This window comes from Diadema antillarum, unplaced genomic scaffold (assembly GCF_040938485.1).
Source record: "Diadema antillarum isolate AM-2024a unplaced genomic scaffold, OU_Dant_1.0 seq00000040_RagTag, whole genome shotgun sequence".
NCBI lineage: Eukaryota > Metazoa > Echinodermata > Echinoidea > Diadematoida > Diadematidae > Diadema > Diadema antillarum.
The window spans coordinates 24,050-51,462 of NW_027271152.1; the positions used below are offsets into that span (position 1 = coordinate 24,050).

General features: G+C 37.1%; 1 protein-coding gene across 1 annotated transcript in view; it reads right to left on the reverse strand.

Moving 5' to 3' along the window:
- Window positions 1-1,811: 1,811 nt before the first annotated feature.
- The window catches only part of LOC139725410 (uncharacterized), a 64,814-nt gene continuing 39,212 nt past the window's right edge, over window positions 1,812-27,413 (reverse strand). Inside the window, exon 2 of the mRNA XM_071636486.1 lies at window positions 1,812-2,507. Within this exon, the coding sequence (XP_071492587.1) occupies window positions 1,812-2,507 (696 nt within the window). The remainder of the gene's footprint in view (window positions 2,508-27,413) is intronic.

A 27,413-nucleotide genomic window follows, 5' to 3' on the forward strand; every position in this document is an offset into this window, starting at 1 on the left:
TTTACTCCGCCGTTGCCAATGGGTCGTCAGCACCACACCAGGGATCACCAGTGTTTCGGCCATTTAAGTGCTGTACACCTCCCCCTGGCTGGCCGGTGCTGCGTTGGGATCCTCTTGACAGCACCCCCATGGCATCTCAGAAAAAACAAACAAACACTTGGCATCAATCACCTTTCTTCATTCCAGACCATTAACATTTTCTCTACACCCCCTCCCCTATTTCCACCACCCAAGCCTTCCCAAATACCCATGCAGATCCTGTCTCCGCTGCCCACAAATCCTCCTGATCCACTTCTCCCAGTCCCTACCACCTACCCCCATCCCTCTAACCCACCTCCTTAACGATCGTCCAGCAAATTCCCAGCATTCCACTTCCACAGTATGCACCTCCGCTCTCCTCCCCCTTTTCTCACACTCCTCACTCAACTCAGCATACCTATCAAGATTTCTTTCCCTTGCCTCATCCATCCTTGTTTCCCATGGCCAAGTCAGCTCCACCATTGCTAACCTGGTGTGCACAGACCAAGCCACCAGCACCATGTGTGGCCGAAGGGCCGTCACCACCACCTCCTCTGGCACTGTACGGTTCCCCTCATCCACCCGCACCTCCTAATCACCCCCGCTGCTAACATACCCCAACAATCATCCCTTTGACCCTTCCTTCTCACACTGCATCTCACCCCCTTTTTCACAAACCGGATTCCCTTCACCCTAGGAGGCCCATTCTTCTTCCTTGCCTCCCTGCCACCCACGCCACCTCCGCCATCTCCTTCTACACCTGGTTGTGCCTCCATGTATAGGCCTGTAGTAAACCTCCACATGCTGACAAAACGTGTTCTAGTGAGCCCTTCTCCTTGTTGCAAACCCTGCATCTACCATATTCCACAATACTCCATCTCTGAAGATTTACGGGAGACGGCAAAACATCAAAGGTGAACTGATCATGAGGACATTGACCAGAGGTCATTCCATGACACCTTCCTCTGCTCCACCCCTTCCCATCGAGTCCATGCTCCCTGCACTCTCTGCTGTACGGCCTTATGCTGTACGGCCTTGGCAAAGCGATACTCCTCTTCCTTCTCCTTAACCGCCTACACCGCCAACTCCCTTCTACCCTTCTAGGCTTGCTTGTTGTACCATATAACACCCTGATGAAACCAGACCCCTTTTCGCCCCACCTGAACCGTACCCTGCATCTCCTCCACTTTGCCATTGCCACTGTCTCGTCCGCAACCTCTTCCGCTCTCAACTTCCTCCCTGTGCGGATCGGTGACCTTACTCCTGCTATTGTCTGGTCCTTTGACTCCCTCATCATCATCACTAGCCTAACCTCGCCAGCTTTAAACTCCTCAACCACTGACGTCAGGTAATTGCAACTTGCCTCATCTGCAAAAGAATGCCTGATCTGTAAGCATCCTTGGAACGCCTAACTACTTCCGGTAGTACGAGTTCATCGTCTACTGCATCCTGTCAACCCCGGACACTGCCATCCCGTATACCTACTGTTGCCACATGATCCATGGTAGCAAGCCAAACTAGCAGCATCACACCTTCGCATTCCCAGGAATAAACGTCCTGTCCACCCTCTTCAACCATTCCACCGCTTTGTCATAGATCTGAACTCCTCGGTGCCTATCATTCAACTTGTCCTCATACCACCGCCTAAGTCTCTTTAACCCCTGCTCAGTGACCTGAGGGATGTCGTCTCCCCCAATCTGAAACTTCCTTGCAACCATCTTCCCCTTCCGCACTGACACTGAGCGGCTCTTCTTGGCCTTGAACTTCATCCATGTCCAGGCCACCAACTCCTCTCACCTATGGAGGCCATCTTCAATCTGGGTCTCGTTACCAGACACGATTGTGAGATCATCAATGAAAACCCTAATCGAAGGCACAACCACATCTGCAGCAAGCGTCAACCCTTCAATTCTCGGGGCCTCACACCGGGTTAACACTTCTATCCCAAGGACAAACAGCAGTGGTGAGACTAGACACCCCATGGGGATGCCAATTTCTAGCGCTTGCCATTCTGTTGTGTAAGTCTGGGTCATGAATCTCATCCTGAACTGGCTGTAATAGCTCTGCACCATCTCCCGGATCACCCTAGGCACCCAGAAAAACTCAAGAGCAAAACTGAGATACCTGTGAGGAACTGATTCATATGCATTTGCAAGATCCATCCAGATGACATCCACATCCTTCTCATGCTTGCACCTCTGGATTGACTCCCAAATCATCTGGACATGCTCCGTGCACCCAGAGAAACCCGGGATCCCTGCCTTCTGTACAGAGGTGTCCACAAACGTGTTCTTCACAGCAAATTCTGACAACCGCCTCGCTAAGACACTAAAGAGGATCTTACCATCCACGTTAAGAAGCGAAATCGGTCTAAACTGGCCAATGCCTTTGGCGTCCTCTTCTTTGGGATATATACCCCTTCTGCCACACACAAGCTGACTGGAACAATCCGTTCCCGCCATAGCATCCTTAGGATTCGCCACAGCATCCTTGGTACACGAGGACAGTACTTGAACAACTTGTAGGACAAAGCCATTCTGCCCAGCTACACTACCAGCTCGGGCTTTCTTAACACGGCTTCAACCTCCCACAACCTCAACTCACTTCAATAGCCCTGCCACCCCAGTAACGGGCTCCTCTCTCCTTCCATCACAGTACGTGGCCTTCAGATGCCTCTGGAGCTCTTCCTTCGACACCTCCAAACATTCTGATACCCCTTTTCCTCAAACAACCGCTTTGTGAACTTGTGCGGATTCCTATAGAACTCCCTCCTTTCCCTCTTCTTCCTCCTCCACTTCCTACCCTGATATTCAGCCCTCCAAAATCCGCATACCTCTTTGTCAAAGTACCCGCCCTTTCAGAATCCAGCATGGATTTTTATTCAGCACGACTCAATGCGTAAAAGCGGATGAGACGGTTGAGTAGCCTTTCAGTCAAGTGGACACACACTCACCAATAGAGGTGAAAACCCCTCCCCTTCCCCCCCCCCCCCAGCCTTGGCGCACAGCCCTACGCCGCAAATGGGCCACATTTTCAAAAGCGAGATAATAAACGGAAAGTTGTTAACTCCGCCGATGCCAATGAGTCGTCACCAGCACATTAGGGATCACCAGTGTTTCGGCCATTTAGGTGCTTTTTATCTCCTCCTGGCTGGCCGGTGCTGCGTTGGGATCATCTTGACAGCACCCCCATGGCATCTCAGAAAAAAAAAAAACCCACTTGACATCAATCACCTCTCTTCACTCCAAACCATTAACACTCTGCACCCCCTATTCCTGCCACCCCCAGCCTTCCCAACTCTCCATGCAGATCCTGTCTCCCCACAAATCCTCCTGATCCACCTTTCACCGTCCCTACTACCCACCCATATCCCTCTGACTCACCTCCAGCTCGTGCAATGCCACTAGAACGTGCGGCCGTCAGATGGTAAAACGGTCTATCTCGAAAATTGCTGTTCTGAGAAAAATGACTTTAAAGTTAAGAGGTTTGAGCTTTTTTAGGAGATGGGTATAATGCATTTTTAGAAATGGGACAAGAATAAGCATATAAAACATGATAACTTAAGAATTTTGTGCTTATTTGGGGTTTTAATTATAAGATAAATCAGATTTTTGTGCAGATAGACTTTTTAACCACAGCACATGTATACACTCCCGCTACACATCATAAGATGGTAAAATGGTATATCTTCTAGATAGACCACAAACACTATGTAAACTGGTCTAACTCGAAGATAGACCATTACTTTTACCATCTGACAGCGATGATTTAAAAAATCTCAGTTAAGAAGATTATATGGTTTATGTAAAAGATAGCTCGTTTTACCTCCAAACGATATTACTGACAATGGGCTAACTCAAAGATAGACTGTACGTACCATCAGATCTGAAGGAAAAATTTAAAAAAAAATCAAATTTTCGAGTTAGACCGTTTTACAATCTGACGGTCGCATGCCATCTAGTCCATCAGATATCCACACACAATCTTCAATTTCGATATTAATCATGTTAATGGGTACCCTGCTATCACGCAGAGAATGAAAAGAAAAAGAAGAAGTGATTGTTACATGTATTTCAATAGCTGAATTTCGTAATTGCAAAAAAAAAAAATAAAGGTTATACACTTACTAAAGTAAGAAAGTATCCAGCTTTGATTAGCCCAGCATTTTTTTTTAAACACGCTTGGAACTTTTCGAGATATTTGCGTCTACCCGTTGCTGTTTCTCTTTCCCCTCTTCTCCAAAGCGCATTTTTCAATGTTGTTTGTGTTGTTTGATATTGTGGATCTTATACAATAATAATTCAACAGATATCAACAAAATGTTTTTGTTTCAACTTGATTTGTTTTTAATCAAAGAACAAGATTTCTTTTTTTTCCATCCTTCATCTGGTCTTCAGCTTTCCACGTCACACAAGGGAAGTAATCGGGAAGAAGCTGGAAATGAGGTTTGTTCCAGTAATTGACATGCACGGCTTCAAAAATTATTTCAATCTCTAAGCAATTCAGTGTCGCTTTAGTACGCCCTATCAAAGATAAGAAAAATTTCTATATTTGAATGACAAATATAATGTAATATCTTTCGATCAATCAATGAAAAAGAAGAGAAAAGTTGCATTCTATCATTTCAGATCACCACACATGACATGCTGGTGTGCCAAGTGTGCACCAGTGGATTAGGTGGATACGGAATGGAAGCACAAACAGGCAGTCATTTCACTACAATGAAACTTAATTCACTCTCATAATACACTACGCGAACAGTTGTTTGCAGAACCATAGTGCATCTAACTGTCAGATAAATCTTCAATGCCTACCAACTTTTGGGTACACATGCTCAAGTGAAAGGTCAAGGTTAAATCCTTCAGATTTCACAATTTTCTCTTATCAGTGCAGTGCCTGAAGGTTTATTCTTTAAACCCAGTACATGCATCCATTATTAAAGATTCTCTAGGGAACGTTTTTGAGCCATGGCGTTAAGGTCTAGTCAAAATACTAAAACTCAGTGGTTTTTTTTTTCTCCATGCCTCGGATATGGCTTGATATATCGTCATGAGTCTTAAAACATATTATAGTTCATGTACTGCCCGCAATGATTTTCTTGGGATATTTTAGGTTAGGCCCTATGTGATCAAAATCTCACTTGTCAAAAGTCATGTTAAAGGACTTAAACGCTCTATCCATTGCTGAAATGAAACTTTTCTCCATGCTTCGGAAATTACTCAACGCATAAACTTAATCAAACTATAGTTATTTAGATTATACATCATGTTTTTACTGCAGTACGATTCTGGAATGCATAGAAAGATGTTGGCCATGGGGTCAAAGGTCAAGTGAACATGTTGAATGCATTTTTTATAAAGCTCAAAGAATTGTCACAAAAATGAATGTTACCAGTTAGTAATTATTTGAAGAATTGTGGGTCATTGGGTCAACGGGCAAGAGTCAAAGGTCAAGTGAATTCAGAAGTTCTCTCTTAAACAATTTTAGGATCAATTCAAATTAAACCTAGCTCAAGGAAAACAAGCACTTAAGACATTTCTGACAAACATGCCATTTCAACCAATTGTCATATTTTGATCATCTATTCAAAAATTCAGAGTCGGCATTTCTGCAACTTAGGTGATATGTTAATGATGCCAGATAAGATATTAGGATATATATTATATTTTATTACATTACATTTTATTATATTATATTATATTATATTGTATCATATTATATCATATTATATCATATATTATATCATACTATATTTCATTATATTGTAATATATGATATCATATTATATTCCATTATGTTATATTGTATTGTATTACATTATATTATATCACATATATGCCAGAGGAAAAAGAATAGACACCTTGCATCTCACTTGACACCCCCCCCCCCCCCATGTCCTCCGAGTTTGCTGTGAAATAATGCTTGAAAGTGAGCTTGCCATACTCGGGTGAGCGCTTGGCCCACTCGTTCGTGTTTTTAACGGAATAGAAAACATTTATTTTCGTAATTACAGTTGAATGAAATCACATGGATTCGGTTAAATCATTATCATCTCGTAAAGTAACCAATGATTGATACAGGAGGGAGTGTGAATATTCTTGTTATCTTCTACGCTTCATTCCTCTACAGAGTGGTTTTGTCAGAAGTCCCATGCTCCATCTCGGTGTAGATGTCAAATCCCTCTCACTTCTCAAACAGCTAAACGTGGCCTCCCTGTGCCCAAATGTGGAGAAGGTTTCTCTTTACATAGAATATCATCAGCCAACCTCTATTCTGGACGTGAACAAGGCGTGGCCACTTTATTCCCACAATGTGGAGATATACCTGCAGGGCAACGTATCGCTAGTCGCAAGGGACGATCAATTTCGCCAGTCATTGCTAGCACCACCGACAGTAACCAGACTGTCTGTATCAGATGCCCCTTTGGGGAATGAAGAGGCCAAGGAGTTGATCACATCTGCGAGCTCTTACCCTCATCTCAAAAATATATCGTGAGTTCACATGAAGTCCGACACTTCGACTTTATGATGTTTTGTTTAGTCACACTACTAGAAGGAGTAAAGGGAGAGAATGTGTGTTAATTGTCTCACTGTGATGTGATTTACTTATCGGGATCCTTATTAACACAAACTGTGCTTTTGATTTAGACTCTTACTTTGGTTCTTACGACTACTACCATTTGTGGCAAATGAAGTAATTAGATTATTACGTTTCAATTATTTGTGTGTGTCAAAAACAAAATGTAATCATTGTAACTCATCAATCTTTGTTTCTTGTTTTCAAATTCAAATCAAATCAAATCAATACAAAAAGTCCAAATCATATCACATCCCTTAATCTCTTTTCATCTATTGATGGAATTATAAAAAAGCCAGAAGTCTTATAAATACAAGTGTTCCTTTCACCCAGAACTGCATTGTCTGTAAGGGGAGGAGAGGAACATTGTTTCATAATTATACATAAATGGAATGACATCGGGATTGGCTATGCATTTCTGAAGCATATAGGGCAAGCAAAAAGTTAATTGAGATTTTCAGTAATATCTATCCAGTGAGACACTATTTGAGTTTATATTCACTGCATCGTATATGTTCATGAAAACATTGGTTTTTCATCCAGGCTGATCAGATGTGAGACCTCACAGGATCTGGACCCATTCTGTACAGCGGTCAACGCAGAAGGGAAACTTGTCTTTACTATTGAGCATGGGATACCTAGTAAGCATTCGACTTACACAGTAGACAGCATGACAAATATGATTCTGTATGACCTGGATAAATCATCTTGAATAATTTTAGACACCATCATAACCCTGCCTTTCTCAAAATAAAAAGTAGTATTATAACCTTACCTAATGCCCCTTTCAGCACATGTGAATGCTGTTTATATGTGACCCTGCATCACAAACCCAACAAAAAGTTGCCAGGTATGGATTTTTAATTAAAGGCACATTCTCAAAGCAGACTCTAAGCTTTAAATTGATGTATAACTCAATTCAAATAGACTCCCCTGAACTACTTAAATACTGGAAAGAAAGCACACACTCTGGAAAAACGTGAACTGAGGAAAACGGCTCTGAAGTACAAGGTCTATTCAAGCGCTTAACAAGCCATACTAAACACAGGATGTTAACCACCAGAGCAACAACAATGAAGAGATTATCAGATTAGGCTGAAATTGAGCATGCGCATAAAAACATTATGCCCATGATTAATTTTAACTTTCACAGCAGTAGCGTCATCCTTGTCATTGAAGAGTGCTCAAAGGATTTCAAGAAATAAAAAGGGGACTCTATGACATACCTGATCATTCTACTCTCCCCCCCCCCAAAAAAAAAAAACCAAACAAATTGTTGTAGAAAAACTGCTAAAAACACACTTTCCCATTCATGTTAAGATCCCAAACTGAAGTACAATGTAGAAGAAGGATAGCTCTTTCGGAAAATATGACAAAACTAAAACTTGACTCGGTTTAACTATTTCACTTTTTTCTGTTTTTTTTTTTTTTTAGTCCTCACGTAAAATCAAGGGGTGCGACTTATTTTGTTTGATGCATGGCAGCAGTTTATGCCATATTATTTTCCGTTTTTCAAAAACTAAACGTGTAATTTTGAGTTATTGCTCAAATTATAAATAACTTTTTGTTCAACATCAGTTATGGGACTAGTCCATGAAGCATCCGTTTGGTGATATGAATTTTTTTAGAAATCTCTGGTTGTCACGCCAAATGAATCATTAAGTTTCCAAAGATTATTACTTTTTTTTTTGGAGCTATGACAACTTAACTGATAGACAAATTTTCCTTCATGGACGTATCTTTACACCAATTATAGAGTGTTTAGGATAGTGATAGCCATGATTTTAAGAAAAAATGACGGTTATGATTTAATTCAATGGATTCGAACCAGCAAATTCCTGAGTGCTAGGCAGGTGTCATATCCATAATCCATTAGAAACTAACGATCTGAGAACAGTATAGCCGGTGGTGGTTCTATTCACTTGTAAATCATATGAAAATGGAAAATATAAGAGGACCTTTCAGGTTTCCTGAAGGAGAATACCCTCTCTCTCATGAGGGAGATTTTTTTTTTCATTCTTAGCATTGAAATTCTTCGATCTGGCGTATATTTCTTGAATATTTATGATAAAAAAAGATTAAAAAGATAATGACACGTAACGAAAAATGTATTGGCCAAAGAAAAGAAAATTGAACCAAATTCTGCAATGGTTCATTAGGAATTCTCTTATAATAAAACAATTACATTCTTTGAAAATCTCAAATTCGAGTCTAACAAAACAAAGGGAGGGGTAGAAAATCCGTTTATCAGATACGTATTTGACCCTCAATATATCTCACTTTGCCATCTACTCATAGTCAAGACTTCTTATGGGGGGGGGGGGTCGATCTCAAGTTATCTGTGCAGCGATATGGATTTTTTTGCAATTTGAAATCCTAACAAGAATAACAACAAAACAAAGCAGTAACCTGTCGCAATTGTAACTTTGAGAAAAAGTTTTCACCTTTATTTGTCTTATTTCATTGGTCAACCGAACCCTGCCAGATAGGGTGGGTTGTAAAAATGTCAGTATCAAAAATATCAGAGGTGAGAATTTCTAGGTAAGAATTACAGAGGTAGAAATGTAAGAGGTAAAAGTATCAGAGGTAAAACGTCACAGGATAAAGAAATGTCAATTAAAGTGATAATGTCAGAGGTAAAGATGTCACAGTTTGAATATACTGAAAATGAACCATTGGAATGATAGATATCTATTGTGTTTTATAAAAAAAAAAATATGATATTTTGGACTGCCTATGCCTGTAGATTCACTGGGAAAATAGCGAGTAAGAGTAGGATATCACATCCAATGTAATCAATGCTCAAACATTGATGATTTTGAAAGCCAAATGTATGTGTACGCAGCACAGCAGTGATTTCGATTGCCATGACTTTTAATTCCTATGACATTTTTGCCCATGAGATCGTTACCTCCGACAATTTTACCTCCGATATTTCTATCTGTGATTTATTTTTTTATTTTTTACCACTGACATTTCACATCGAGCCTACTATTACAGTTGGTTTGACTTTATATTTGATTTAAATGAAAGAGAATGTAAACATGTCTTTTATAATGCGAATCCTATCATGTTTTGTAACACTCCTATAATCATTGTCATTTCTTGAACTTGACGTTTCAGAGGATGATCTCTGGAATCAACAATAAAGACCTCAATGGAGTCTTGTCAAGATCGGTACTGTACAGGAGAAACATGCCATATGAACATTGGTGATATGCAACCAACTAAGACAATCGTGGATGCGATGCCGGCCTGAATCTTATGGTCTATCATAGAGTTTTCACGTGTTTACGTTATATCTTAAAACTTGGATGCAATTTGCATTCAATGTATCAGTAGCATTACTACTCTGATCATTTTTTTTTTGTAACGTATCATAATCGTGTCATTTAGATATTTCCATTTTCCAGTGAAAGTATTGTCGCACATTTACAGTTTATACATTTGGTTCATATATGAATGTAACAATGTCAACAAAAATGCACTCAAACTATCCTATTTGTTGCATGATGTCATTGTCGATGTACAAGTCGCACCAACCCCTATGCCTCTTCTTGATAAAATGCCAAAAAGGGTTCAGAGAAAGACGCCAAGACCCAGCAGCAGATAAAGTGTGATGGTTTGATCGTAAATCATTCGTTCCAAGACAAGTCAAGACTCTGCGTTCGGCTTTCCTACGATGATGTTGGATGTAGAGTCCAACCACCTACCACCTCCGTGCTTTCATAGCACACAGAAGAATCGTTGACCTCTGACCTAGATGCAAATTTCAGGAACAGATTCAGTCATTGTTTTATTTCCTATGTGAAACTATGATCCCTGCACTTATGTTTATTTTTTCTTCTTTTTTAATTTATGTTTTATTGAAAAATTATACAGAATCACATTATTTACAGCAATCAACTTGATTAGAATAACGCAATCACTGAGCAATGTTATGTTTATATTGCTTTATATGTACATCTTTTCAACGTACTTATGCATTCAAATACACACATTACATACAGCGCATGCGGTAATGATCATTTTGTAGTACACATATTGATCAATATAAACAAGATAAAACCGAACATGAAGAAGATCTGATATCAAGATCTGGATTCTGAGTCTCCGGCTTGGGACAACAAAATTATTCACTTCGCCCCAAATGTTTTCCTTTCATTTTTTTTTTTTTTTAGGATACCCATCGACTACATTTTGATGATGTTGTTATCATGTTGTTATGATTATTTTGTTTGGTTGGGGTTTTTTTAGGACATGTTCATTGGATACAGCAAAATGGGCTTTAATCGTGTTTTCTGACAATTTTGATTTGATTGGGTTCAAGAATCAATTCTTTATTGTGTTTTCTTTGTTTTGACAAAATGAAATGGGGTCAAAATAAATGCTTACATTGATCATTGTAAGTCAGTACGTGTGTATCACATTTCTGGCTTCCCTTTCCAATGAGTTATTCATAGCTTCACTAATTTAAGCGAGGCCTCAAGAGACACAAAATCTGTTGGAGACAATAAAAAGTGTCAAAACTTCATGAATGTGTTGAATTTGAGTAACTGCAATCTTAAAGATTAACGTAGGAAAGAGAGTTTATCACAGAACTCTCTGTCTTCCTGAATCTATGAAATTTTATGCTGCTTCGACAAGACATTGTGTTTGTAAATTCACAATGGGTGAATGAATTATAATGGATATCATAGGCTTATGTTTCATAATGCAGTAACGGATCTACAGGGGGGTTTAGGGGGTTTAAACCCCTTTTTGGGCTGCCAAGTAAAAAAGAAAGGAAAAAAACAAATTATTGATCATTTGTTTTAAGACCAAAATGAACAATAAAGGCATTTTTCTTGTGTAAAACTTGTCAATTTCATATCTGACAATGTAAAATTTTCGTCCCTAACGGGTCGAAAGTTATCATACACTAACAATGTACATTATTATATTTATGCACTAATATCTACTTATGAGTAGATGTAGTGTATCGATGGTAGCCTCGCGTCCTCGAGACGTGTGCCCCGTGGAACATACCTTTAGTAAACCATACAATTTTCCTTTCCTTCTATGCTTTCTTGTAATACAATAATAATTGTTATTGCTCGAACAATGCGACATTGTTTCAGCTTTTAATGAATACATTTCAGACGAATGGCAAAGTGAGAGTGGGTTTCTCGCTCTGTCCATACTTATAGTAAAATTAATAGTTTGCATAAGTGACGATCATAGTACTGCGCAGTGATTTTTTTTACTATGTTTAATTCCCAAGAAATTCGATTGAATTGCTCTAAAAACTCGACTTTTACACACCCTCCCCGCCCCCCCCCCCCCCGCCCCCACCGCTCGGTCGCTTCACTCTCTCGCCGAGGATCTCACACGGTCACATGAATGGGGCCCCCGTCGAGATCTTGCCCGCGCTCCCCCCCCCCCCCCCCCCCCAAAAAAAAAGTGTTCCGCCGCGCTTGGGGCGCGGGTGGGGCTGCGGTCCCCCCCCCCCCCCCAAATATATATATACATATATATATATACGGGCAAAAAAAAAATAGAGAAAAAAATAAAGCGTGCAAGTATGCATAAAATCGCAAGCTGGCACCCTAAAAATGAAAAATCTCCCTACTGTGGGAGGAGGGATACCCCCCTCCCACAACGTCACCTCCCCCCCCCCCCCCCCCTCTCCCGGCTCGCTTCGCTCGCTCGGGTTCGGTCGCTTCGCTGCTCGCAATACCCAGCTCAGCCCCTTAAACCCTCTCCTTGGAAAAAAAAGCTAGATCCGCCCCTGTAATGCATACTCTCTCATAGAGATAAAGGGATATACGATGGTGTCTGGATGTACAGTAGGTAAGTTTCAGAGAGAACAATGTAGATGTTTAACGTCCTTTGTGTCATGCTTAAAATTTATTTGGCAGCTTATCCACGGGATTATTTTTTCACTCCGCATAGCGGTTGATATTTGCTGGTGTTTTCATAATATATATCAAGTAATATTAGGTGTTGTAATGGAAGCACGTTATGTTGAGTCTTCCTGCTTGAGTCTGATGTGGGAATTAGATGTTAAGCGTCGTTCTTTGTTTGATAAGTATTTACATTTATCTTCGAAGTAGCCAGCATCGGCAGTATAAGTTATTATAGCTGTAACTTTGTTCATATTGGAAGGACTATAATCAAGGTGTAGTCAATACTTCTCAACATGTAACTTTGTTTCTACAGAAATGCTTATCTTTGAAGTACTTTTATAATGTCTTATGTTTAGAATTGTGTGTAGAAAGAATCCCGTATAATGTATCATGTGTCTGCGACAGCTACTACTGTGTTTGTTATCTGGGTGACTGGATGCCAGTAATGATTGCCTTTAATAGTTCACTGGTACTATTTTAATTTCATTACTTTTGAGACAGCTCACTTCCTTCCCGCTGATTTACAGGGAAAGTTTAAGTGAGGCAATGTGATGAAATGGGAAATCAGTTTTCTATATTATGTTGGGGTGTGGACCAATGAAATTGAAAGTATATGATAGTTCAACTATCCTTTTTATCAATTGATGTATATTCCATGTTTCTTTCGTGTGCAGCTAAGACTAAGTAGTTGTTGCTCATTATCTGAATTCATTCATTCTTTATTGATCAATGTCAGACATAGAAATTTGGCTCCATTGACATTTTATTGTACCAAAATAAACATGACAGTACAAACACATTTTACATCACAATTACATGATTACGTCTATGATAAGCACAATGAATACAAGCAACACCCTGCAAAGCTATAACACAATTATAAGACCCGACATATACAATATATCAGTTCTTTATAACCCCATATAACTCAAACTACTTCGACCCTTCTCAGCAACATGATTGTCATCTAAACATGTCTTACTGACATGTCTCCGTGTGGAGGAAGGGACAATGATGTATCATGTTCGAGATATCTTGTGCTTTCTTGACTACGTTTTCCACAAAATAATTACCTATGAATGTATTTTTGAATTGTGAACAGAAATGATGTGTTAATTGTGATCTGCAGACTCGGTGAAATTACAGTTAACGCCCATTGCATTATTTGTTATTATACATAATGTAATGTTGTGCCTTATAGGATTATTTGAATAGCTTGTTTATTAATCTAATGATGTTGATGTAAAACTTTCAGTATGGTTCATATTGAAAGCAATCTATGCCAATTAAATTATTTGGCTATGCATATCAGTCAAAGGTGAACTCGAAATACACGTGTGATGATTCGGTAATACCGCACCATTTTAATGAGTTCTGCGTATAGTGTATGCATTAAAGTTTTATATCACTTTGTGTAAGAACGTGAAATATCCACTGCAGTACAATATCTATTGTTTTACGTAATATTGCTTGCATTAATGCAGTTTCTTTTCAACTTGCATCATTTTTCATCTATTTGAAGACAAGAAATTAGATTTGTATTTTCTTAATCAATGTGTAATCACTATAGTGTTTACATTTTGTAAGTGTTATAATATTTTATGCCAGTATCTAACATATATCCATGTCGTCCTATTCATGTATGTTTGTTTGTTGTTGTACAGGTTGTTTCAACTTTGATCACTCCCCTCTCTAGGAAGATGAGAGAAGTGTGGTATAGATGTGTATGACAGTATAGGCAACTCAAGTTGAGTTCACCGTGGCTCCGATGTAGCATGAAATCGAGATATGTTGGGAATTTTTATGTTTGGACACGGTTTGGCATCTGGTTATCCAGGGATTCTCGTTTATAATGATTTCACGTTTTGGAATGGATTTGGTAGATCAGCTGAAGTATGTAGAATAGAAAGAGTGACTGGATAAAGATTATGGGAATCTAAACGGTCTTTGAATCAAGAGAGTCTGGTGCTGAGTTTATCTAGTTGGAATCAGTGTTCTGTTTCTAGCATTTATCAAATAATTCGTTTCTTGTAGATTGGATTAGGTAATTCTAATGATGTAGCTCGGTCTTAAACACCTTTTTTTTTTGTCTTAGTAAAAAAAAATGAAGTTGGTTTGTGAAATATCGACTGTTGCTTTCCTTTCTTACTTCCGCTAATGGGGATTAACAAATATGTTTCATTAAGTAGGTGTATTGTGATTTTTTATTGAGGTTCATAGAATATTATGCATTTTCAAAGCACGGTACGTTAAATTTTCCACGAATGTAGAACATTGTATTTCTTTATGTGAATTTGATTTGATACTATTCATTCATAATTACATAATATGTAATAATATTTATTACATATTATGTAATTATGTTTGTTGTTGTTGCTGTTATGCACGTGCTAGCAATTTGTAGTGCAGTGCATATTTGTCATAGTGTGTCTGTCGTATCGGTTTATTTGAAGCATCCAGAGTAGAACACAACCGGTGTGGCCTGTTATGTACACTGTAGGCTGCATGATTAGACTCTAATTTATTTTACTTCTTCTCTCTTAAAGACGTGTGGGGAGTGTGGTAATAGGTACACTAATGTATGAAAATAACCATGTATCTCTATGTGATGAGGCATGACCACGGGAGAATTCGCCATAGCTTCATTTAACATGAAGAGAGAAAAAAAGTGGGTATATGTTTGATAACTAATCGCAGTTAATAGTTTTCTCTTTTACGCATCTGCTTTTGTTTAAGTAAAAAATATGTCGTTTTATATTGAATTGAAGGAAATTAAATCTTGCTGAAAGTGACAGCATTATAGAAAAATTGTAAGTTTGAAAGTTTGAATGGTAAAGATGGAAACTTACGTTAGCTGGATGAAATCAGAGAAGAAATTTTCTTTTTCATTTTTTTTTTCAGTTTGCGTAACTTTCCTTATATTTGAGGAAGTTTGATTTCAGATGTCTGCTTTGTCGTGAAGAATAAAAGAAAAATGTACACAGTGGAGAACCGGTCGAGCTCCTGTATGTGCTCTTGGAATGCACAAACAATACCATTTTGCGCACTGAGCAAAAGGGTGTGTTGTAGCTTTTGTTGTATGTCCGTTCAGTATGCAGAGCCAAGAAACAGACACATCGGTACACATAACCTGTGATATGTATCAATACTTTAAAAAATTGTGTACACACAAAGTTTGTGTACACACAAAGTTTGAATTTATAGAATGGTAACATGGCAAAAAAATGGTGTTGGTGCTACAGAGCATGAATAAAATGTGTGAAACCATTTCACAACATATGAATATACAATTTACAATATATCCGTGATTATACTTCATATTTGATGTGATAAAGTTAGTAACAGGATTCATCTGTCTATCTGAATCTCTGAAACATTATGCTGTTACGACGAGACATTGTCTCATCACCTTCTTTTAATATGATATGTCATATTTATATATATATAGGAATATAAGTGATATACGTTGATATCTGGATTTACAGTGATAAGTTTCAGACAAAATACATCGGATGCTTAAGCGTCATTTGCGTCATGCTTGAAGTTCACTTGGCAACTTATTTACATGAACATTTTTCAGGCTGTAAGCAGCTGTAGTTATTTTTCATTAGTGTTTTCATGGGATTTATTGATGAATACTGAATGTCACATGTATTGCAACCACTTGATGTTTATTCTTCCAGCATGGGTCCATTGGTCCAAGTATGCGTCATGAGTAGTTCATATATGCTCGATATTTTCGACAGTTTACATTCACAATGTTTACATATGTTAGAAGATAGGAGATGTCACTTTGTAAAACTGGAATGACTGCAATTTATGATACTTCCTGAAATTTAACTTTTTTTGTATAAAAATGCTTTTCTAAATACCATTAAATTGTCATATGTATGGATACGAAGAAAGAATACAGAAAGATACATCCGTTCGTACGTGTGTACATTAATATACTATGTGTGTCAACTGTTCATTGATTTTACTTTATTTACTACTTCAAGGTGACTCACTCATTTCTTGTTGTTTAACTGGCACAGAGTGTGTACATTGTGATGGAATTAGAAATTAGTTTACGATGTTCTGTCGTGATGCGGAACAGCCTTATGACATGAATGACATTATTTGAAGGTATAGGGGTTTTTTTTCTACATTGATGTCTCTTCGCGCGTTTTCTTTCTTGTGCAGAACGACTAAATAGTTGTTATTCATTATTTTAATGTGAAGTAGAAATTGTTGTATTATAATCGAGATATCTCGTGATTTGCCAAGTTCCACAAAACACTTAGCAGACAATGTATTTACATGGTAAAGCGTATGTTAACTGCCTGTGAAAACAAAATTTATGAATCGTGAGCTGCAGATTCGGTGAACATACTTTACGAAGGTTGCAAAAACAAACTAAATCAATTATGGCCCGTTGAATTCCAAGTTATGATACTCATAAATTCTAAATATGCTGTGCCTAGTTAAACTTGAATAGCTTGTTTATCTACATGATGTTGATGGTATGCATCAAGTTGAACTCGAAATATGTTTTTGTTTTTGCTTTTTTGGTTTTTTTAACTGTGTTGTATTACTTTGTGTAAATACGTAAATACATTGTACGTACAGTCGTCAACTCAAGTTGAGATCATCGTGACCCCGATGTAGTATAGAACGAATGTATGCTGATCTTTTGATATTTGGCAATAGTATGCACTTAGCGTAGTTCAGGCATTTCTGGTTATACACTAGTGTAATTATTTTACGTTATGAAGTGAATTTTGACAATCAACTGAGGTCTGAGAATGGAAAGAGTGACAAAACCAAAGATAATGCAAATTAAAAGGTACGTTAATGGAGAAAGACTGATGCTGATTTTATCTGGTGGAAATCAGCGTTCTCTTTCTATATCAAAAACAAAGACATTGACCTTGCACCATGTTATCAAACTTCAGTGGTTATAGATCCTATAATCTCAGGCAGAATAATTTGCAACGTAATATGTGTTCGTAACATAATCATGTCCTTTTTTGTCATTCTTCTTTTTCGTGGGGTTGCAATTTCTAGTGTGGTGCATTTTTGCCATATTATACACTGTTATATCGCTTTATCTGAGGTATCCAGTGTCAAATGTAACCCTATTCAGAAAAACATAACTACCATGTGTCGCATGTTATCGTATGCATGATGAGACTTAACTTATTTAACTTCTTCCCTCTTCAACGCCGAATGGGTGGCATGGAAACAGGTAATGTGTACAAATGACCTGTATTTGTTTGGAAGTAAGTATGGGACGACGGCTTCTATTAAGCATGAAGAAAAACAAAACGAAGAAGTATTTCTTTGATATCTAGCTGCAGTTATATATCTAGCTTTCCTTTTTACAGTTAACTTTGTGCATGAAATCAATTATAAGCATGAAATGTGTTTTTTTATAGTGAGTTGACGGAAATAGATTGGTAGAAGAGACAAATTGCATTTTTGGCCGTATTTTGACTTGCTTAGCTTGCCGATGGTGTTTGTCTGATATGTGTGTGTGGAAATATTGATAATATCCCATTGAACATTACGAGGCATGCATGTGTTCTTATTCAGAACTAATGACTTCTTTCTTTTTTTTTTCATAACACACCTAAGCTCATGACAAAAGCAGTCATTTCTGACATACAGAAATAAGAATGTACTAAGAGTTTTATAAGAAACTGAGAAGAGCTGCATAGTTGTCAAAGATTATTTATCAACCGCATATCTTGTTTTGCATGAGTTATTTGCACATACCGCACAATTAACATTAGCCAAAATAGACCTCTATATTTTTTTCTTGCACACAAGTTGGCCGTTTTTAAAGCCACTTCAAACACCTTTCTGGCAATAACAGATCATTGCGTATAACCCGTTTATATTACTACATAGTACACGTCAAACTTACTTCTTTGACAAAAAAAGAAAAGAAAATAGGATGTCCATGCCATACACAATATACATATTCATGTATGATAATATAAAAAGCAAAATGCTTTGATAAAGTAAAATACGGAAGGATGGCCGGCCTACTCAGAGCTATGGCGACAGAAGAAATCTTGTTTGCAGAGGGATCCACTCTACAGGCACAAAGGTAACTTCTTACTTTAAGAATTAAAAACAGCAATACAACAATGTCAGCTATACTAAGAATGTAACAAAAATGAGGTTAAAGTACAATTTTAATGTTGAGTGATAGCAGGAATATAAATAGAACACAGTGTAAGTGAGGATGATTGGGAAATAAATTCAAAAGCTTTGAATTTTTAAAGTTTTGGTGCCGTAATCCCCGGATAAGGAGCCTGCGTTACTGTTCATGACGTCATTAAGAACTGAATAAAGAAAATACAACTCTGTACAAAGATATTCAGTATAATATGTTCCCTTTTCTATCAAAATGAAACAGCCCTTGACTTAAACCTCTTTCAAAAGGTAGGGGGACTGATATTACCGTTGGCATAATGTCATTAACATTTCCATGGACAGATGGAGTAATACCGTACTTTTCATAACAACCACTGCAAATGAATATACTTACGAAATATGGGACTAAAATTTCCCTAAGATTAATGTTCAACTCATCTACATTCCCATAATTTGTCGCCAAAAGAAAATAACAGTGGTAGCGCGTCCATAACAAAATGCGCACAAAATAGGACATCACAAAGAAAACGAGGGCAGGGAAAATACAAGAAGCGCACAAAATAAGACGTCACAAAGAACACTGACAAAACACGTCACAAAGCAAGAAGGTGGAAGATCGCAGATGAGGGGAGAGAGAAAAAAAAAATAGGAACGAAGATAAAAATGACATACGCAGAGGCAGAGAACATACGGAGAGAAGACGAGGGACTAGATTACTTATTCTTTAACCCTATAAAGCCCAAGGGGGCACATTGTGCCCCCTATCATATTTTTGTTTGCTGCTCCTACATCCTTTACCCGATTTCAACCAAATTTGCTGACTTTTCCTAAAATCTTATTGCGCACATTTTGATGTATAATTTAGCTATGTCCAATATTGCTGGTTCAATAGTTCAATTCAATAGTTTATTTATTTCCATCATCACAAAGAAAAGAAAAGAAAAAGTTGACATAATCCAAAATGATACTTTTTTTTTTTCATTTCTCTTACACTCGTCCGATAAAGGAATTTTTTTAAATACAATATAAATTATACACGAATGATGTAAAAAAGAAACAATGCACTTTGTCATGGCAACAAAAATAATATTGCTGGTTGCCATGGCAACCATTGAATGCCAACCATGTTCGTCAGATTTTGCATGATTTTCTGTTCCAATTTCAGTTAACAGTATAATAATGGATGAAATGGGGGTTTTCTTGGCTTGTAATTTGCTGAAGGACCAAAGGGTGAAGGAATTATGGTTGTGAATTACCCTGAAATGGTTTTCTTATTATTCCTTAATTTTCTATATGACATAGGCATCAAACAATATAGATATGATAGAAATAATCGAAAATACAGCATTTTTCCAAAGCCTACCCTTTTATTTTGTGTTATCTTCACACAAGCTTTGCCTGTAATATCATTTGTTTATCATATGTGACCCTGCACCTCAAAACAAACAAAAAGTCGCCAGACATGAATTTTTAGTTAAGACCATTTTCTGAAAGAGCAGACTTTAAGCTTTAAAATGATGTATAACTCAAATCAAATGGACTCTCCTAACCTATCTAAATATTCGAAAGAAAGCACAATCTCAGGAAAAGTGTGAACTGAGAAAAGAGGCTCTGAAGTACAGTGTCTATTCAAGCGCTTAATCTTTACCAAACCGTGCTGGCTGTGCGATGAATGGGACAAAAAACAGGAAGTAAACCACCAGAGTAACAACATTAACGGGATTATCAGATTAAACTGAAATTAAGCATGCCTCATTAACACATTCTGTCCATAATTATTGCCAACTTTCAAAGCAGTAGCACTATCCTTTCACACGATATTAGAGTTGAAAGTAATGAGTGTGGACAAGGTTTTTCAGAAATGAAAAAGGGATTCTAAAGACACACCTTATCACACTATTCCACCAAAAATGTTCGAGATACACTGCTAAAAAAACACACTTTCCTGCCCGTATTATGATACCAAATTTTAGCATAATGTTAGAGAAGACCCGCTCTTTCAGAAAATATGCGACTTTATGTTCGTTTTGAGGTGCACGGTCCCATATTATCAATCTGCAAACTCAAAATTACAATATTTTGGAAATATGAAATGCAACACCAATATATGTATCTATTCCAAGCAATACATCATAGGTTTTATATATTTCTTTATATTGCAATGAAAAGTGCCCCCATGTGTTGACCTTGAGAAATTTGAACCATAACAAATAGTGAAGGTTGACTTGCTTTTCCTTTGTGGTAAATATGAAAATGATTGATATTAAATAAAAGGATATATACTGGAGATAAAGAAATAAACAGAAAAAACATGATTTTAGCGTATTTCCTATGTATTTCTTAATATTTTGGTAAATAGCGCCCTCTGTGGATGACCTTGAGAAATTGTAATGTAACGGGTGGTGTTACATTTGGAATGTTATTATGAAGCAGAAATGAAGGAGCTCAGGTACAGTTTTGGTACATTTCATCGATGCAAAGTGTTTATTCACAATCGTTCAGAAATATCATGAAGTTCAATGACAAGTTAAATGACGAGTATGTACATCAGAGTAAAATATAGAAGTATCAAGATGCAGGAGAGAGAGCAATATCAAGTAGAGGTTGACTCTCTGATGTCGAAATCATGATCTCTCTTGGGGCCTTGGAAAGAACACCAAACTTGGAAATGTTCAATGGGTGATGGGTGAGAATTTTGGTAAGACAACCAATCAAAAAGGGATAACTAAAAAGAGTGACCAAAGGGGTTGTCCGAAGGGGTGATGCTTGACCAATTAAAAGAGGGGGATTCTTTTGTGGAGGAGGAAGTATTATAAGATAAGGGGCAGACAAAGAGTCTGGTGGTTCACAAGGTGTGTGTATATAATCTTTGAGTAATTAACCCAGGGACAAAGAAGCGTTGTTACAAGGGTGATTGAATGACTCCTTGATGTAAACATCAAACAAGGGTAATTAACGACAGGAAATTAATAGTAAATAATCTTGGTGTTATATTCTGAGGTGAGTTTACAAAAACAAGGGAATTTAAGTTGAGTTGTTAGTGAACAGGAAGTTATCCCCAAAATATCCTAAATATACATTACATCCCCTTTTGTTAGGAAATTAAAACTCCTCTCTTATTTTTGTTTTGTTTTTATTTTGTTTTTGTTTTGTTTTTTTGAGCTGGAATGGGTTTGAACACAATAATTCAGTATATACTGGGTGACAAAATTAAAGGCGATTGACCATGTACAAAACATGCTTGTGAAACCGTTTATCATTGTTCCAGACTCTTTCATACTTTCTCTCTTGCTCAAATCCCTACAATAATAATTTTCAATTAAATCAATTAAACCACTTACTGTAAATGAAATGCACGATAAAGACATTTACCTTCTGCCTAAATAACTCAGTCGTGCCAAGGGGGTTATGACACATATAATATGATTTTACCACTGAGTGAACTTTCCTTGTCTGGTATGTATTTTCGGGAGCTATTCAAGTTACCAAGTCAAAGAACACTTCATATTCAATAATGTCTATACCCCTTTTAAGTTACAGAATAAAACAAGACAAATTAAATTGTGCAGACTTATGCACTATGATAATACATGCATTTACACAATGTTGTGCAGACTTATTCACTGTAAACAAAGCATTAAATGTGATTTTGTCTATCAAATAAAGACAATTCTGGTAACACAAAATAAAGTATTCGAACAATTCGCTAGTCGTTATTCTGTGCAGATGGATAAAACTTTCGATCTAAATGACAACCTTGAATGCTTATATAATGCACTATCCATGCATATATCTTTATAATAAAATCATTGGGAAGATAATAGGAATGCTCAAGGAATGAAAGTCAAGTCTATGATCCAGGCAAAACGTCATTCAATTTTGAAGGACTATCATAGAATGTCATGGCTTACAAACCTTTCCTATTTAAGCATAAATGCAAATTTCCCAATTGATAAAAAGTAAAATATGAAATGAACGAGGGAACAAGCACTTTCAAGCTTGCTTTATTTCTAACAAGGATAATCTCAACTTGCAAGTAAATGAATGTTCAGTTAATGAAACAATAATCGTTCATGACAAGTACTTTCAAACTTGTATGTATTCATGTCACATGTATATTACTAGAAACAATCAAATTGAGTCAAATGTCATCCATCCATCCCACATTGAACTATCCTTGATCAAATCTTTCACAAAAGAGTATGCGAAAATAACTTCAAATTTTAGGGAACATTACTGAAAATTTCATCAATATGGTGGAAGGTCAACAGGGCACTCAAGGAATTAATAGCGTCTATGTTAAAAGGGGCCAATATACTTCATATTGAAGTGTCAACATAGAATAAATTCACTATCAATCCTATCCTGTTAAGCAAAGGTTTCCTTCCATACTCTTCCATACTAATGTCAAATTGACGAACGATTGAACAAGTACTTTCAAACTTGTTAGTATCATTTAAACGAGTCATTCAAGCTCGTTACACATCAAATTGATGCCACATAATGATTAATATCGTTCAAAACTGAGCATACTGTCTTGCAAAAGATATAATCGTGGTCATTTAGTGGATAGGATGACTATCCTAACATAGCCTTTGTTTCACACTAAAAGGAAGTTACATAACATAAGAATACATATGTATAAAATAACATAACATAACAATATGATTTTTTTTAATAGTTCGCCTGGAACTCTATGCTACTTGAAAATAAGAGATAAAAGAGATACATGAGACTATTTACATGTTATACAATCATCACGAGAATTGGTCAGTCTTCTATTGTTTTCTCTAATTAGGTCTGTATAGTTAGTACTCATGTACTATCTTATGTCCAACTTATAGGTGAAGTCATGTTGTTATATTGCCTGAGGAGGCTGTCGTGAACTGGTCAACTTTATTTTGTGTGAGCTGTCCAGCTACAATATCATGTTATTTATGGTCAAGGTTCTTAGGGGTGAACAGTTCAAGTAGTTATTCGCTGGGCAGTGGTCATTGGGGGCACATTGCATTTCATTCTGTCTGTCGTCAAGTCTGGGTTCAGTGGAACCGTAATTGGGTCTGTTAGTGTTATGGTAGGACACATTTTACGTCATTGTTACATGGTGAAAATGAAAGGATATTAGTTGTGCATGTTGTTGAACCATGCTGGTAGTGATTATTTATTTTTTTTTAATGATAACAGAATGAGAAACTCTTGATTGTTGAAAAAGAGAGTAAAATTATACCATTGACTTTATCTCTAGTGAGTGCAGCATCCGATAGTACAGCCTATCTTAAAAATTAGTGCAGACTTCCAATAACATAGCCAAATTCTAGATAATGTACTCCATATTCCACTCTCATGCTCGCTCTCTTTCAAATTGGAACAACGAAAGTGTGTTTCACTTACCGGTCACGATGAAGGGTTTCACAAATTAATGTTGATACATAAGATGCCAAGGATGTGTCGAAACAAGGTAACATTCACACAAATAAACAAAAGAATAAGTGCATGTGTCCAAATTGAAGTGTCACTGTTCGGAAAATCAATTCCATGGATTAATTATCAATTTCAAGTGTCTATAATGTCTTCTACAAATTTTCTGTGGGTCCCGGTAGTCCTCGTGGGTTGTTGGGGTTGAGTTGATTATGTCGTGTGTCGATGCTAGTTGACGATGTCCGTGTCGTACAGCTGTGGTCGCGGGAACATACATCATGGGCGTCGTCTGGAAGGTCTGACTGTCATCAGCGGTGGGGTGATCAGTCTGTCAATCCTGTAGTAATAAGGGTAGTTCGTCGTCTGGGTCGACGGTATCAATCATCTTCAGTTCTGGTGGATGGTTCGTCATTGAATGGCAATGTTTTGTTGAAATTCAAATTCAGTCAGGCAAAAAAATGGTTGCCAAATGTGAATGCAGCGGTTCTAGTGAAGAGTTGTCACAGAGCTGGCAAATTGTGCAATGATAAGTTTCGTCAATTAGTCTTTGACATCAGGACAGTACAGCAAGACAAAAATTTACTGGTCCTGGGAAGATCAAACTTTGCTCCCTTTATTGGTTACAGATGGTAGTTCTCCACAACTTTGTTTTGCTTGCAGCAGCTGATGTTGATGTTGATCAGCAGTGTTTCCTTGTTCTCGTAGCAGTCAAGTCAAAGAAACCGGATTCTCCTCGATGTTTTTGTGATGAATTCAAGCCGGGTTCTCCACCATGTAATGTAACGGGTGGTGTTACATTTGGAATGTTATTATGAAGCAGAAATGAAGGAGCTCAGGTACAGTTTTGGTACATTTCATCGATGCAAAGTGTTTATTCACAATCGTTCAGAAATATCATGATGAAGTTCAATGACAAGTTAAATGACGAGTATGTACATCAGAGTAAAATATAGAAGTATCAAGATGCAGGAGAGAGAGCAATATCAAGTAGAGGTTGACTCTCTGATGTCGAAATCATGATCTCTCTTGGGGCCTTGGAAAGAACACCAAACTTGGAAATGTTCAATGGGTGATGGGTGAGAATTTTGGTAAGACAACCAATCAAAAAGGGATAACTAAAAAGAGTGACCAAAGGGGTTGTCCGAAGGGGTGATGCTTGACCAATTAAAAGAGGGGGATTCTTTTGTGGAGGAGGAAGTATTATAAGATAAGGGGCAGACAAAGAGTCTGGTGGTTCACAAGGTGTGTGTATATAATCTTTGAGTAATTAACCCAGGGACAAAGAAGCGTTGTTACAAGGGTGATTGAATGACTCCTTGATGTAAACATCAAACAAGGGTAATTAACGACAGGAAATTAATAGTAAATAATCTTGGTGTTATATTCTGAGGTGAGTTTACAAAAACAAGGGAATTTAAGTTGAGTTGTTAGTGAACAGGAAGTTATCCCCAAAATATCCTAAATATACATTACATCCCCTTTTGTTAGGAAATTAAAACTCCTCTCTTATTTTTGTTTTGTTTTTATTTTGTTTTTGTTTTGTTTTTTTGAGCTGGAATGGGTTTGAACACAATAATTCAGTATATACTGGGTGACAAAATTAAAGGCGATTGACCATGTACAAAACATGCTTGTGAAACCGTTTATCATTGTTCCAGACTCTTTCATACTTTCTCTCTTGCTCAAATCCCTACAATAATAATTTTCAATTAAATCAATTAAACCACTTACTGTAAATGAAATGCACGATAAAGACATTTACCTTCTGCCTAAATAACTCAGTCGTGCCAAGGGGGTTATGACACATATAATATGATTTTACCACTGAGTGAACTTTCCTTGTCTGGTATGTATTTTCGGGAGCTATTCAAGTTACCAAGTCAAAGAACACTTCATATTCAATAATGTCTATACCCCTTTTAAGTTACAGAATAAAACAAGACAAATTAAATTGTGCAGACTTATGCACTATGATAATACATGCATTTACACAATGTTGTGCAGACTTATTCACTGTAAACAAAGCATTAAATGTGATTTTGTCTATCAAATAAAGACAATTCTGGTAACACAAAATAAAGTATTCGAACAATTCGCTAGTCGTTATTCTGTGCAGATGGATAAAACTTTCGATCTAAATGACAACCTTGAATGCTTATATAATGCACTATCCATGCATATATCTTTATAATAAAATCATTGGGAAGATAATAGGAATGCTCAAGGAATGAAAGTCAAGTCTATGATCCAGGCAAAACGTCATTCAATTTTGAAGGACTATCATAGAATGTCATGGCTTACAAACCTTTCCTATTTAAGCATAAATGCAAATTTCCCAATTGATAAAAAGTAAAATATGAAATGAACGAGGGAACAAGCACTTTCAAGCTTGCTTTATTTCTAACAAGGATAATCTCAACTTGCAAGTAAATGAATGTTCAGTTAATGAAACAATAATCGTTCATGACAAGTACTTTCAAACTTGTATGTATTCATGTCACATGTATATTACTAGAAACAATCAAATTGAGTCAAATGTCATCCATCCATCCCACATTGAACTATCCTTGATCAAATCTTTCACAAAAGAGTATGCGAAAATAACTTCAAATTTTAGGGAACATTACTGAAAATTTCATCAATATGGTGGAAGGTCAACAGGGCACTCAAGGAATTAATAGCGTCTATGTTAAAAGGGGCCAATATACTTCATATTGAAGTGTCAACATAGAATAAATTCACTATCAATCCTATCCTGTTAAGCAAAGGTTTCCTTCCATACTCTTCCATACTAATGTCAAATTGACGAACGATTGAACAAGTACTTTCAAACTTGTTAGTATCATTTAAACGAGTCATTCAAGCTCGTTACACATCAAATTGATGCCACATAATGATTAATATCGTTCAAAACTGAGCATACTGTCTTGCAAAAGATATAATCGTGGTCATTTAGTGGATAGGATGACTATCCTAACATAGCCTTTGTTTCACACTAAAAGGAAGTTACATAACATAAGAATACATATGTATAAAATAACATAACATAACAATATGATTTTTTTTAATAGTTCGCCTGGAACTCTATGCTACTTGAAAATAAGAGATAAAAGAGATACATGAGACTATTTACATGTTATACAATCATCACGAGAATTGGTCAGTCTTCTATTGTTTTCTCTAATTAGGTCTGTATAGTTAGTACTCATGTACTATCTTATGTCCAACTTATAGGTGAAGTCATGTTGTTATATTGCCTGAGGAGGCTGTCGTGAACTGGTCAACTTTATTTTGTGTGAGCTGTCCAGCTACAATATCATGTTATTTATGGTCAAGGTTCTTAGGGGTGAACAGTTCAAGTAGTTATTC